The sequence below is a fragment of the Triturus cristatus genome, chromosome 8 (assembly GCF_964204655.1).
Source record: "Triturus cristatus chromosome 8, aTriCri1.1, whole genome shotgun sequence".
Taxonomy (NCBI): Eukaryota; Metazoa; Chordata; class Amphibia; order Caudata; family Salamandridae; genus Triturus; species Triturus cristatus.
This window is the reverse complement of record NC_140591.1, coordinates 181,002,372-181,018,275: the sequence shown is the minus strand read 5'-3', so window position 1 is coordinate 181,018,275 and position 15,904 is coordinate 181,002,372. Positions and strand designations below refer to the sequence as shown.

The 15,904-nt window shown below is 44.5% G+C and overlaps 1 protein-coding gene across 4 annotated transcripts in view; it reads right to left on the bottom strand.

The window, feature by feature from the left end:
- Nucleotides 1-15,904, bottom strand: part of VPS26C (VPS26 endosomal protein sorting factor C) — a 250,076-nt gene that overhangs the window by 72,327 nt on the left and 161,845 nt on the right. For 3 of the 4 annotated variants that reach the window (XM_085621271.1, XM_085621269.1, XM_085621270.1), the window contains exons 5-6: nucleotides 15,462-15,536; nucleotides 4,531-4,681 (exon numbers count right to left, since the gene is read on the bottom strand). In XM_085621271.1, the coding sequence (XP_085477397.1) occupies nucleotides 4,531-4,681; nucleotides 15,462-15,536 (226 nt within the window). The remainder of the gene's footprint in view (nucleotides 1-4,530; nucleotides 4,682-15,461; nucleotides 15,537-15,904) is intronic. The other variant, XM_085621272.1, reaches the window with a different exon arrangement.

Sequence of the window (15,904 nt, the reverse complement as noted above, 5' to 3'; positions counted from 1 at the left end):
GACTCCCAAACCCTATTTTGCGAATCGGTAATAGGTTACTGACTCGCTAAATAGGGTTAGTACATGTCAAAAGGCTATTTAGCAGTCGCTAACGGCCCGATTCTCTGTTTGCGACCGCTAAAACCTTTTGTACATGTGGCCCTCATTCCCAACATTCTTACGTACTGTTCTCCCAAGGCAGAGTTCTGTTTCCAAACAGAATCCCTGCAACACAACTCCAGTTCAATGGACCGAGAAGGGAGGGAAATATTTGAAGCGCCAGCTTTGTGTCTCCTTTAATTGCAGCCCCACTACGAAATTACCCAACCTATTGCAGGGTGCAGTATAATGATGCCTAGTTTTGCAGGGGATGGGCTGTTAAAGAGATAGTCATGTTGGGTGATGTGTTCTTAAATGGTGGGCAGAAGATAGTGGGCGAGTGGTCGCTTGGTGATATCTACTATGGTCTACACATGCCTGAAAACAAGCATAATAACTCAGTGAGTAGCATGAGATACATCAAGAGCTTTCCACAGCACTACATAACATTTTCTACTTAGCTTTGCCGAGTGGTTAATATTTATGATGTTCTGAAGACATATGTTTATCGTCACCTGTGGGGGCTCACGGAGATGGGAGATAGATCCCTTCTTGCACTGATGCTCAGAAGACTGACATGTGCAGGCACCGAAAGCTTGTGTCTATTAATGTTCAACTTAAAATTACTCTCACTTACATGCAGCTATCTCACGTTGGGGATTTTGGACAGGTTTCCTACTGTGCTTCATCTGGGATTGTTTCATAAGTGTCTCTCTTTGAGCAGATTTTCATCACAAGATATGAACATATCTGCACTAAATGTTCCCTGGTTCAGGATTCTGGATGATATTGATAACATCAATGGTTCACACCTGAAGGAGATCTTTCTCAACCTACTACCTAAATAACAGATTGTACAAATGCATTTTGCGGGCCTAGTGCTCCTACTGGCTAAACCCAGTTTCGCTGAAATGAATGTGATAAACTCCTCAAAGCAATAGCAGGTGGGCTCAAGACTTGACTCACTCTAATGGTAAGGGAGCATCTTTCAGCAGTCTCATAACGCACACTCAGTGGCATAAAGGTAATATGTGAACCAAATGAGAGCTGATAATGCCGCAATCTTTTTAGGTTTGGCCCAAAGACAGTTTTAGTTGTCTACCCAGGATCATGTTTCCCAAATCAAATCATAAGAGAAATACATGCATATAGGGAGCTTTTAGACAACTCTGTTTATCCAATGGGCTTCTTAAATGTCAATGACATTATGCACTCACATCACAGCGCAGAGTGTGGGACACTGGATCAAACCACTTCAGCAACTGGATACCTTCACTTTGAGGGAGTGAATTTTGCTGGTGCTCATGTATACATCCACCTACATCACTTACTTTCACAATAATCAAGAAATGTATTGAAATCTAAAATACTGACTCATCCTAAACCAGTGTTGGAATATTTACTTATTCTACAGAAAACAAGAACAATTCATTACGGTAGAAAAGTATAAATGTACATTTTTATTTTGAAGCCATTCTCCCTCAGCTTTGCAAAGGACATTTGAAACAATTGCATCTTACTCGAGAGGGTCATCAAGTAATGATCTGAGGTACTGCAACTTTGTGAAGAATTCAAGTAGCTGGATTAGACTCAAGACGAACAGCTACTAGCGACTTGGGGCACCGCAGCTTAGTGAAAGACTTGTTAAGTAGTTGCTTCTGACTCAAGAGGGCCATCTACTAAAATCTTGTAGGATTGCAGCTTTGTTAAAGACTTCAAGCTATGGCTTCGGACTGGAGAGTAACATCTAATAATGATTTGAGGTACTGCAGCTATGCGAAAGGCAAGACCTATGGAGTCTGCCCACGCTTGTTCAATGTTTTGTCTTTATTGTACAGTTAATTGGAACTAGCTTTTACAATGCTATATACATGTCAGCATGTAAGATTGTATTAGAAGACACCCTAAGATAGGTATTGTGCTCAGGTGTCTTGAAACACACTGGGTTCTACATCTTGGGTAACTGTTTCCATCTCTCTCTGAATGGGATAATGATACTCTTTATTTACCTTACAGAATTTAATTTTCTTTGCATAGCTTCATGCTGAAAATGATAAACGCCAACCGACTTAAGGCCTGATTTAGAAACTGGTGGACAGGGTACATAGTGGCAAACGTGACTGAGTACCATCTTCGCCAAAAAATAGGTTGCCCACCTCATTTAGAGTTGTCAAAGAAAAATTTGGAACACGGGTGTATATATTCAAAGATTGTATTTTATATTAATTAGGTAACGCTCGCTCAAAAGTCGGCATGTCTGACTTTTGAGCGAGCGTTGCCGAATCTATACAGATTGATCGGTCTCCGACCAGTTCACTAATTGAAGAATACACCCTGGTCTTCAGTTTTAACTAATATTCAACCATCGTTGCTGGAAGAACTGTAGGCTTTCTTGCCACTTCATATTGGTTTAAGTTCTAGTGCCAATAATTACTTTCAACACTGTTGAAGGGACATTCATCTGTAATTTTAAAAGTCCTGAAGATGGTCTAGTGGATGCAAACATTTATAGACCGAAACGTCGACAACTACACCAATTTCATTGATCATTGTATCAAAGGCAAAGTAGTTTGTATAATTTAGTCACATTTATGTACCAGCGAAGGGTTTCGGAGAAAACAAGACAGTGGCGCTCAAGCAGGATACCAAGATAAGTGTATAAAGTACATGAAGAACTGATGCTTCACGGTGCCACCAGTACAGAGGTGGATCCCAAACCTCTGAAAAACGTTAAGAGCCAGAGGCCCTAAACACTGTAAATATAGAGCAAAACCGGGCACACGTAATAGATAAACAGTTGATACACAATGAAAAAATTATCTGAAGGTCGACACCGGTAGTTCCATTAACGCAGTTTTAGGTAAGTAATGTTCGTGAGAAAAGCAACAACGCCAGCCGACACGTGTTTCGTCAACAGGTCGATGCCTGTGACTCTTCAGGGCTGTGCAGAGCGTTAAGCGGGTGCCGGTGATAAATCCGACCCGATTATCGGGTAATGAGAGCCAAAATTAAGGCTACGTATGTACTGGGAGAACACGGACGGGTACGTCCGTGCAACGGCGAAGCCTGTAAGTGCAGGAAACAGCCTATGCTCGTCTCGTGATTGAGAATGGGAGACGAGCATAGGCTGTTTCCTGCACTTACAGGCTTCGCCGTTGCACGGACGTACCCGCCCGTGTTCTCCCAGTACATACGTAGCCTTACTTTTGGCTCTCATTACCCGATAATCGGGTCGGATTTATCAATGATACACCGATACCCGCTTAACGCTCTGCACAGCCCTGAAGAGTCACAGGCATCGACCTGTTGACGAAATACGTGTCGGCTGGCGTTGTTGCTTTTCTCACGAACATTACTTACATAAAACTGCGTTAATAGAACTACCGGTGTCGACCTTCAGATAATTTTTTCATTGTGTATCAACTGTTTATCTATTAGGTGTGCCCGGTTTTGCTCTATAATTTAGTCACATTGCCTGATAATTGTCTGTGAAAAGGTGTTCACAATTGTAACAAAGAAGGATATATATGATTGTGACTTCTGGTTACTTTGTGTCCTGTATGACTTTGTACCCTTTTTAAATCATGAAACCTGATTAATATAAAATACAATGTTTGAATATATACACCCTTGTTACAAATTTTTCTTTGACAATTTATTTATGTGTGAATAAGTGGAATTTGTTTTTGAAAATTTCAACTGCAAACTACTTTTGGAGCTTGCCAACATTGAATGCAATAAGTATATAAATATTTGATTCAATAAATCCCTTGTAGGCCCATTTGCCCGCTAATATTTGTTGCCCAAGCCGTCAAAGGGAAATTGGGTTTCCCACTTACTGTAAAAAATCATTTAGAGTTGGGCAGACTGTACATATTCCATCAACAGGGCCCCCATTGGCTTCATTGATTAAATACTTCCTCCCACGGTCTTACAGAGTAGGGGCAATCTGAGGAACGACTTTATACCACCCGCTCAATTGAAACTGGACAGTGTAAAATGTTTTTTCCTTGTCCATTACTACAAGAAAAATGTGGCGATAAAAGACAGGAAAAAATCAATAATGACCCCCACACTTTGTGAGAAAACTCCTATGATGTGGGGGCCATTAGTTGTTTTGTTTTTTAAAAACAAACTCATGTTTGGGAGTTTACTTTTAAAAAACAAAAAGCTTTTGAAAGGTTTGACAGCTAGCCATCATGGCTTATGGTACAGTCTGTCAAACTTTTCCTCCATTGGCAGGAGCCGCTGTGACGGCAGTTACATTGAAGGGCCGGCCTTTGAGTAACTGGAGGTCCCTTGGGATTCCAACAGTATTCTCCTCCGCCAACCTGACGAAGTAAACTTTGTCCACGAAACTCTTGATCAGGCTCTTAATGCCAATTAAATTATTGTGTCTTGGTCTATTTCCACTGCAAACGAACCCAAACACAGGAATATCTAAAAACTTACCACAAGTCTCTACTCGTACTAATTGCAGCTCAATACTTTTGATTGCAACCTCTGAATTTTCAACAACCAGCTCCCCGGTCAACGGTTGTGTGATGACACAATTGGTAGAGTTCAGGTGACCTCGGATGAGAAACTTGGGGAGTGATGCTCTCTGAAGAAAAGGGATGAACCCATAGTCAAAGCAAAGATATTCAAATCAACAAAAGAACCATTCAACAAAAGAAACAAAAAGAAACTTTGATTGTTATGGTGCCGGTTTGTGTAAGATCTAAAAACAAGCACTTTCAAATATTAGGCTAAGCATGCACTTTACAGTAGGTTTACCCAGCTCTTTTTCAATTGGTAGGCTGTTATTTTGGGTTGTGACCATTACAGAGCAGTCTAGAGCTAATTTTGAGTTTACAAAGCGTGGCATGGCTTTGCGTGAGAAAAGTCATACAAGGTCCGCTATCAGATAGTATGTAAAGAACCAAACCTAGCCACACAATTAATTCATAAACATTACTCACATAGCTGACTCAAATACATTTATACAAGCGTTTTGCAGATGTATAGAACACACAAACATCACAGTGGTCGCTTGGCACCAGCTGGTATGATATGAGAGTGTAGCGACCCATGGTGTGCCACAGTGATAAGTTATACCTGGTTTGAGGGAAGGGGAGGGGTATATTTATAGAACATGAGGTGTTTACAAATTTCTAAAGTCTTTTTGAAGTGCCACAGGATTGATGCAATGGCAGAAAAAGGTTTGTCACCCATTCTCGATATCGAAAACCTGTATATGTTGAACCAAAAGCCTTCAGAGCAGAGAAAAAGAAGGGACATACATAGCTTAGAGTAATGACAGCAAAGTATGGCAAGTAGGTCAGGTCTAAAAAAAAATCTGATAATTGAGAGTCGAAGAAAGAGAGTCTGGATTTTGCTGGGGGCTTCCATCAACCAGTCAACATTCTAGCTATCAAGTTATTCTGAGAGAGACCCAAATACAATTAATTTCAGAAGTCTAAAGATGTGTAGGTTCGTGCTAATGCCATTATAAACTCTCTAAGATGCAAATAAAAGTGGCAACATATCAGAAATCTTGAATGTGTGGCTGCTTTCTGCAGAGCAACTTCTGTTTCACCCAACGGCCACAAAAGCATAACTGAAACGAAAGAGTATTGTGCAGCACACAGGCATAATTATTCACATGTGGGTGTGGCAATTCAGGGCCGAGTTTAAGTAGGCCATTTTCTCACTTCTAGTAACCAATCCTGCTATAGTACTTGATTATTTCACTCCTTTACTGCTCTTTATTTTGTTAGTCTGCATTTGTGATAGGCAGGGCTTCTGCAGTCCTTCTTCTGGTTTTTCCAGTGTATGCCTCTAGTGTGGCTGGGCTCAGTAGATCTGGGGTCTACTAGTGCTCACAATCTCTGGTGAACGCTTTACTCTTGAGATCATCAAGCATCAATACTTCCCCGATGACTTTACTTTGAATGTTTATACTTTATTATTTTGCGCATTAACAAAGTGAATCTCTTCTATTGTATTTTCCAAGTTTCTCACAGAGGAACGTGAAGCAGGGCAATAATCTAGGCAAGGGGAGTAACAGTCAGGAGTCCACAAAAAAGTAAATCAACTGCCACTATTTTATTACCATTCAGTGACGCAGACCTGTGATCAGAGATTAGAGCAGGACTATTTTAGTAAACACTAAACATAGCGGGTCGATTCTGCATGTGCAAAGATGTGTTCTATAAAAGAGGAAGTGCATGCTGTGAAAAAGCAAAACCAAAATATTAAAAGGACAGCAGTTTTAGCCTGTCAACTACCGTAAACCTGCATACTGACAAAAGAACGTTTGTGGGAAAGAGATTAAGAGTTTAAGGATAAATTTGCAGGAGCCAATTTAGTGACAAATTAGTGCAGTAGGGGACATACATGTACCAAATGAAGGGGAAAAACTGTGATTGGAGATGGAATATTTTAACGGTGCTTTAAATGGTCAGGTAATGTCCGGTACGGAGTACCTCCACTTTTTTAATTTGAAAGGGAGAAGATTTGTATTTCTCAGCACTGCTGAAATACATTTAATGTGAGAGTACCAACACTTCTCAGGAACAAATAGATACTCAATAGTGAGGACCTGCTTTCTATATGTCCATTAAAAGCACTGCTTTCAGTCAAAATAAAAAGGAAGTATGGGACAAAATATGTTCTTTTTCAGGAACTCCAAAACAATTTTCAATTCCTTGATCTCCAAGAGCATTTATCCACGTTACTGATGCCTTCTGAAGTTGTGATATCTCTTCTGTGCTTTACATTACCTTGTTATGTCCTGGTGGGGCATGTTCTACTTGGACATATTTGATAACGAAAATAGGGTAAATGGAATCCCATGACTGAAGACGAGGTGAACCAGTGACGCGGGTCACCTGGTCAACGAGCCGAGAAGAAGCAGAACTTCACCATACTTGCAATATATTGTACTGCTGGGTGACAATAATAGGTTTAGTCGGCCTGAAATGGTACACAACACAGCGTTGGTTGTGTGACAGCAACAGCGAGGATAACCCCACTGAATTCAACCACAGCAAGGGGACATTTTCAGGACATCATGTATTAACAGGTCAATAGGGATGCAGGAAAAAAACACAACTGACTCCTAGAGTTGATTGTATACATATAGTTCTGTTTTGACGGCCGCCTTCTATCACTGAGAAAACGTACGCAGCACGCGCGCGGCATCCGACAATCACAAATTTTCATCCATCAAAGGGCCAAAAGCCGAGATCCATCCGCCGCGCGCGCCGCGCCGCACTTGCTGGCAGCGGAAGCGGCGGTGCAGAGATCAGCTGCAAAATTGATTTCCTTCTGACTGGCTTCCCAGCACACGCAGTAGTTAAATCTGTCTTCCAGGCAGTGCTGTCCGCCCATGGAAAATACCTCTCGAGAGAAACACGAGGAGTGAGGCAGCAACAAATCTTCCAGAAACCACAGCACTAATGCGCGCGTGTCGAGTAGAAGTACCTCGGGGCCCGGGGTAACCTCGGGTCTGTGGCGGCATAAATCAGCTTCACGAGAGCCTGTCGGCGGCCGCACTGCAGCAGCAGCTATGGAGGGGGAATCCTTCAAACGGCGACGGAAACGCATACCAAATATCCCTCCGTCTTCCCTCAGCGAAGCTCTGTCCTCTCCACTTCAGGAACTAAATCTACCCCCGTGGGTCGCAAGTGCAAAAAATACGCCCGCCGGGCCCTTGAGATAATTTCGACAGCACCATAGAAGTAAAACCGTTTAAAACTCGAGTTTAAACAACACAGAAACACACTCAGGACTTCCTCGTTCTTGCTGATTTCATTTCTTTTCACGATGTTCGGCCGGGCTCGCAGTTTGTGACATGCCAACAAAACGTGCGTGCAGAAAAATGCGGTCCTAAAGGTGAATGGTGTTCATTGAAGCGAGCCCGAAGGTGTTACCCCTGGCACTCTTACTCCCGATGGACTCTCCCCTGTGCTGTTTCTACGGCTGTGGTGTTTGTGGGCTGACCAGCACATTCCTGCTGTCGTTCGTCGTCAACACCGCACTTGCCGCTCCCCAGACCGACAGTGAAGGTCTCAACACAACGCCCGAGCTCCTCTTGTATACAGTTGGCGGCTGTACTTGCATACATACCAACATTCTGGAAGAGGAAAGTGGGAGATTTTTAAAACATAATCAGAAGAATGCATATCTCCATTGCCTTCTAATGCGGCCTGCATTGGGTCTATTGGCACGTATGGAACTACTTGCAAGTGTGCTGCTGCAGAATTGAATATCAGAAATTCAAAAATATGTTTTTTTCATACCGGTCAGGAGCACAGATAAATCGCAATGGCAGGCAGAGAAACATGACAAAAATGGTGTATACTTGCTTGCAGGAGCAAGTTACTGGAAGTCCATAGCATAATACAAGTCACACAAGACCAACCCCTGCCATCTGAAGCCCGCCAAAGAATCGGGAGGGAGAATAGCCTTGAAATCGGTAGTCTCCCGCAATCAGGAGGGTTGGCATGTATGTGCTTATTGCCTGTTGTTGAACTGGGAAGAGGGTGACCGCACCAACAAAGACTGTCTACAAGCATGCCTTTAGGCTGTGGCCTCTCCTAGTATTCTTTGGGCACTGTGAAGCACATGGCCAACTTTGCTAAATGTATCTATTACACCCGCACAGCACTTATGGATAAGTCTGTATAGGCTGTCTGTGGCAATCATCCTACCCAGTTTGGCCACCACTGAAAGACTGAATAGGTGCGTCTAAAAGACTGTTATTATTTCCATTGTTTTAAACTAAAAACAGCAAAGGAGGTTATATGAATATGTCGTGTACATATATTTATTCACTTTTTTTATTTTTATATATTGGTTGTTTTTGTATTGGTTTTAATTAACCACACAAACAAAGAAATAATTGATTCATTCACTGCAAACACAAGCCATATATGCTGCAATATCAGTGGATTTCCATTTCCAAGAAGACCTCTGCAGTACAGTAGACCATCCATAAGCAAGAGTGCAAGATGTAACATTTAAATACCATATCAGAGGTTCCAAAACACTCTCCTGAAAGGATGTCTTTTAAAACGTTAGTGTGTCTTTGTTAATGTTTTACTTAAGTACGTAAAGAACAAGTTACTTACCTTCGGAAACGCTTTTTCTGGTGGATACAGTATCTGCCTGTGGATTCCTTATCTTATGAATATCCCCCTGCGCCAGCATTCCGGAAATTTTTCGTAGGACTCTGCGCCGACGAGGTCGTCACATTGTCCTGGCTCCACACGCGACTCCTCATGACGTCACAGGAGCCATTAGAAGACCACGTTGGCATGATAACGTCAGTTCCACCCATTTTTCCGTGCCACAGAGGCAAAACGGGCTGACCGACAGAGACAACGTATACATAGTATACAGAATTCACACAAATACACTCAGAGTATACAGAAAGAAGAAAGCTTGCACTTCAAACAAGACAATAGTAAATAAACAGAGGTAACAAAGTCTTGAGTACACATAATACGTCAAAAAACGAAAACCTCAGCTTTTATGGTATAAAAGGGTGGACAACGGGGAGGTGGGTAGGTCTGTGACGAATCCATAGGCAGATACTGTATCCACCAGAAAAAGCGTTACCGAAGGTAAGTAACTTGTTCTTCTGATGGATACATCTGCCTGTGGATTCCTCACCTTATAAATAGAATCCCACAGCAGAACCTCTCTCGGAGGAGGGTGTCCACCCTTCTATACCAAAAAGTCCTGCAAAACAGAACGCGCAAAATGGCCATCCCTCCTCACTTCGGAACCTAAGCAGTAATGCTTCGCGAAAGTGTGGAGGGAGGCCCAAGTTGCGACCTTACAGATGTCCAAAACAGGAACACCTCTAGACAATACAGAAGTAGATGATTTAGACCAGGTGGAATGAGCTTGAATGCCTACAGGAGGCTCCTTACCAGCCAGGGAGTAGTATATCTTGATGCACAAGATGATCCATCGTGATAAAGTGCGCTTGTGCACCGCCTTGCCCTTCATACGACCAGAATATCCAACAAAGAGCTGGTCATCCTGACTGAAGTCCTTTGTTCTGTCCAAATAGAAGCTAATCGCCCTCTTTGGATCTAAACGATGAAGTCTCTCCTCCTCCTTGGAAGGGTGCGGGGAGGATAGAAAGTAGGAAAGGTAATGGACTGGCCTAGGTGGAAGGGAGTCACCACCTTAGGCAGAAAAGCAGCCCTGGTCCTAAGTACCATCCTTTTAGCATATATGGTCAGAAAAGGCGGTTTTGAACTCAAAGCCTGGAGTTCACTCACCCTCCTGGCTGAGGTGATAGCTACAAGGAAGACCTTTTTAAAAGTTAAATGTCTTAAAGGACAACTATGCATCGGTTCGAATGACGAACCCATTAAAAAAGTTAACACCAAATTCAAGTCCCATTGGGGCATAATAAAAGGAGTGGGAGGAAACATGTTTCTCAGCCCCTTAACAAATCTTAAGACTATAGGAGACTTAAATAAAGAAGGCTGATCAGGTAAACACAAAAATGCAGACAAAGCCGACAAAAACCCTTTTACAATGGCCACAGCAAAACCCTGCTGGGCCAAATGAGGAGAAAAACAAAGAACATCAGATAGATGAGCTTTTAAGGGATCAGTAGATTTCTCTACGCACCACTTAACAAATTTAGACCACCTGTATGAATAGACAGACTTGGTGGAGTGTCGCCTGGCCGATAATATAACGTCTACCACGTCAGGCGGGAGAGAAAAATAATTCAAGTTGCCCCGTTCAATCTCCAGGCATGAAGGTGCAGGCTCTGGAGGTGGGGGTGTAGAAGTTGCCCGTCCATCTGAGAGAGGAGGTCTGCCCTGAGAGGGAGACGGAGCGGAGGGTGTGACAAGAGGTGAAGAAGGTCCGTGTACCACACCCTTCTTGGCCAATCCGGGGCGATCAATATAACTTGGGCATGGGCTTGGCGAATCTTCCTCCGAACCAGAGGAATCAAGGGTATGGGAGGAAACGCGTAAAGGAGTTGTGAGCGCCAACTCAACTGAAACGCGTCCCCCCAACGCTCCCTGCCCCGGAAACTAGAGACTGCAGAATGACGGGCAGTGCGCATTCTCGCGAGTGGCAAACAGGTCCACCAGAAGAGTTCCCCACGTCAGGAAGATATGTCGAACTACCTCCGGATGAAGTCTCCATTCATATTCAGCGGAAAACTGCTGACTTAGACTGTCCGCACGCACGTTCAGCACCCCGGCCAGATGATTTGCCACCAAGCAAATCCGATGGTCCTGAGCCCAGGACCAGAGTCGCAACGCCTCTCTGCAGAGATGGTACGACCCTACTCCTCCCAGCTTGTTGACATACCATCGCACCAGTGTTGTCCGTCAGGACTTGAACCGACTGACCGTGAAGGGAAGGGAGAAAGGCCTTGAGCGCCAAACGTATCACCCGCAATTCCAAAAGGTTGATGTGAAACAACCTTTCTTCTGGAGACCAAAGACCCTTGATCTCCAGATCCCCCAGATGTGCTCCCCACCCTAGGGTAGAGGGATCCGTTATCACTGTGGCCACCGATGGAGGAAGATGGAAAGGCTTTCCTTGAGACATATTGCCCTCCATGCTCCACCAAGACAGATACGCTGCAGCTTCTCTGGAGAACCTCACAGACTCCCTGAGATCTCCGTTGTGCTGATACCACTGCCTGCGGAGACACCACTGGTGCGCCCTCATGTGCAAGCGTGCATGGTTGACCAACAGGATGCAGGAAGCAAACAGACCGAGCAGGCGAAGGACCTTCAGAACTGGAACAACCGCTCCATTGTAAAACAAGGAAATCATTTCCTGTATGTCGAGAATCCTTTGAGGTGGAGGGAATGCTCGACACACAGTGGTATCCAGTACTGCCCCTATGAACAGGTTGCGCTGTGAGGGCACCAGATGAGACTTGGGTACATTTATTGAAAAACCCAATTTGTACAACAGCTGGGTTGTTACCTGCAGATGACGACACACCATCTCTGGAGACTCTGCTTTCAGAAGTCAGACGTCCAGGTATGGGAAAACTGGAATCCCCAACCTTCTGAGATGGGTTGCCACCAGTGCCATCACCTTGGTGAAGACTCGAGGTGCAGTAGTAAGACCAAATGAAAGGACCGTAAACTGGTAATGTTGCGACCCATGCGTGAAACGGAGATACTTCCTGTGCGACTTCAGGATTGGGGTGTGGAAATATGCATCCTGTAAGTCAATTGACACCATCCAGTCCTCTTGTTGCAGCGCCTGAAGAACCTGCGCTAGAGTGAGCATCTTGAACCTCTCCTGCTTGAGAAATAGACGTAGCCTGCCATCCTTCTTGGGAATCAGGAAATACCGGGAGTAGCATCCCTGACCCCTTTTCTGCTCCGGAACCACCTCTATCACACCTTTTCGTAACAGGGTAACAACCTCCTTCTGAAGGAGAAGCAAATGATATTCGGTGCAAAACCCTTGGCAAGGAGGGTAAGGAGGAGGGAATTCCCTGAAGGGAAGGGCGTACCCATTTTCCACAAGATCTAGAACCCAAAAGGTCCGAAGTTATTAATTTCCAGTCTTGTAGAAAATGGGTAAGCCGGCCTCCCACAGGACCCACATGATCCAGGATGGCGGTTCTAGGGCTGCTTTCCTGCATTACCGGGAGGGGGAGGGGAGGTAGAGGAGGAGGAGGAAGAGGGATGACGTCCAGGTCCAGTCTCATCTGGTGCCCTCACAGCGCAACCTGTTCATAGGGGCAGTACTGGATACCACTGTGTGTCGAGCATTCCCTCCACCTCAAAGGATTCTCGACATACAGGAAATGATTTCCTTGTTTTACAATGGAGCGGTTGTTCCAGTTCTGAAGGTCCTTCGCCTGCTCGGTCTGTTTGCTTCCTGCATCCTGTTGGTCAACCATGCACGCTGGCACATGAGGGCGCTCCAGTGGTGTCTCCACAGGCAGTGGTATCAGCACTTTTGCTTTTGCATTTGACTCGTGAGGGACATCTAGTAACGACTAGTTGAACTACAGCTCTTTGTAGAATTATTTTGATATTGGACACTAATATTCACTGCCCACTGCTGATCTCGTCCCATAATGCTTTGCAGGGCCTTTGGTTGGGATTGTATTTTTGCCCATAACTGTGCTTGGGGTGGTCCTAGAAGGAAGGGACCACCACAGAATCGTTCACCAGCATGATATGCTCTTTGTGTTCAAGGCATCTGCTTGGTCCTCCCCCTAGGGTAGGGTGACCCCTAAATCATCACCTCGCTCATTGCCTAACATTTTCCTTCACAGTTCATTTTTGTGAATTGGTTATATGCTTTTTAGCATGTAAAATTGCTTTATCAAAGCGTTTGTGGGTATTGTTGATATTGCTGCTACGCTACGTGTTGTAGCACAGTTTTTGCACTGTGCTACGTGCATTTTGCGTAGTGCGTAGTAGTGTAATCTACGCATGCTCCATGAGCGAAGCGGAGTACTATGCCCAGGGTTATAAAAGAGGTTCCACCACAGCAGAAGGAGAATGAAGCACCTCTGTTAGAAGATTAGGCTTATATTCAGCCATAGGAAGCTGTAGATCCAACAGTTCAGCTGCCTTCTTGATGACAACATGATAAGGAGCTACATCCTTCGAAGGAGAAGCCTTCTGCAATGCAAAATCCCCTTCAGAAGAGACATCCAAACCAATTGCTTCACACAAGTCTTCCAATAAGTCCTCAGACACATAAATTTCACCTTCCTCCATGTCACCAGCCCGATATTGCTCCTCTCCAATCAGCCTTTGAGCGTCTGCTCTAGAACGCATCCTCGGCAGCGGCGTCGGCGACGCCATCCGACAACGGTGTAGAAGGAGGCTCCATGACAGCGACCCGCGTCAAACGAACCCTGGAAGAGGGGACGCCAGACGGAGCCGGGGACTGCTCAAACGGCGTGGACACCCTCGGCGCCGGAAACTGCCATGATGGCGCCATCGGCATACAAGGCATAAAGGGGGCCGGAGCATAGTGCTGAGGCACACCCAAATTAAATGCCAAAGGGCCCATGGGACGCGAAGGTGCTCCAGAGGGGCATGTGACTCTGGTAAAAATACCATACATCGCATTCATGAAGTGCGACGGATCCGAACCCGGCGCTGGGAATGAAGGATACTTCACCGGTTCGTCTTACGGAGTCGGATCCGCTGGAGTCACAGGTGGAGCCACAGGAGCAGCAGGAGACTCTTCTTCCACTGTATTCAAATCCCCATCTGAAGCCGGAGAATCAACCGGCGCCGGAGACTGCGCCGGAGTATCCACATCAGGAGACCGGCCTGCCGACGCCTGTGGAGACTCAGAAGGTGAAGGAGAAACAAAGTCCTGGACACGACATCGAGGAGCAGGAGAAGGCGACTTCGAAGCTCGGGACTTGGACGAACGACGTCGAGACCCATGTCTCTTCTTCTTCTTGTGCCTTCTCTTGGATCCATGCTAAGTCGGCGACCTCGACTTCGATCTTTTACGACCTCTTTTCTCCTTTCTCACCTTGGACATGTAGAGCTTAGCCTCTCTTTCCTTCAGCGCCTTAGGGTTCATCTTCCTGCAGGATGAACAACCTTCGACATCGTGATCACTCGAAAGGCACCAAAAACAGTCATCATGCGGGTCAGTAATCGACATGTGACCTCCACATTCCTTGCAGGGCTTGAAACCCGACTTCCTAGGAACAGACATAGTCGAAAACAGTGACAAGTAAAGTCTCGAAACAAAGTAGCAGTAGAAGGATAGGAGAGTCGCAGAAAATCCGTTAGCTTGTAGCGCGGAAAAAAAGGAACTGACGTCATCACGCTGACGTGGTCTTCTTATGGCTCCTGTGATGTCATGCGGAGTCGCGTGCAGAGCCATGATGATGTGACGACCTCGTCGGCGCAGAGTGCTACGAACAATTTCCGGAATGCTGGCGCAGGGGGATATTCTTAAGGTGAGGAATCCACAGGCAGATGTATCCATCAGAAATAGCACACCTCAGCTAGGATGAAATACTAACAATTCACCCTTTATGGCACCCTGCAAATATTACTCAGTTTGTGTAAACCCGGCGGTCCACCCACCTCTAAATCAGGCAGGTGAACCGAGAGTTTACCAGAGACGGTACTCGGTCACTGTTGAAATGAAGTACCCTCTCTGCCAAACTAAATAAGCCCCCAAGTTCGAATTTCTACATGCAGTTCTAGAATAATGGGAAAGTCAGGCTATCTTAAAGCTTTTTTTTTTTTTAAACTGCAACTGTGTTTTTGTACCATGTAATAAAATTAAATTAATTAACTAATAAAAGGGTTTTTCAACACTTCATACCAATGTGTCTTAATCAAATAACTACAGTCTTATGTTAGAACAGAGATAAAACAATAGCGGAATACCTCTTTAACATTCTGTAAGGTTTCTGGTGTGATTTTAAAGTCTACCGGGCTTGGAGTTAACTTCCCCTTCTGAGGCTGAAACAGTTGGAAAAATGCAATTAAACAAAATATTAAACACAAATAATAAAATCCTGTCTTCAGAAAACAGCTTGTTAAAGCATATCTCAGAGCAAAACAGCAGCATAAACTCTGCTAAAGAGACAACAGTACATTTGAGAAAATGATATTTTGAATTCCACTTCACAAGAACGTACATATACTAGGTTTAGCACATTCAGCAAAAATGCTTCTATGAACAACCTTTTTGCGATACTAATGTAAGAAAAGCTTTTACAATCAAAATAGTAACAATCTTTACTTATAACGAGGTAGATCAAATACAAATTGGTGAGGCATGTTCTCATACAAATTAAACTTTTCGGGTTCTCACCCGAACAGTGCAA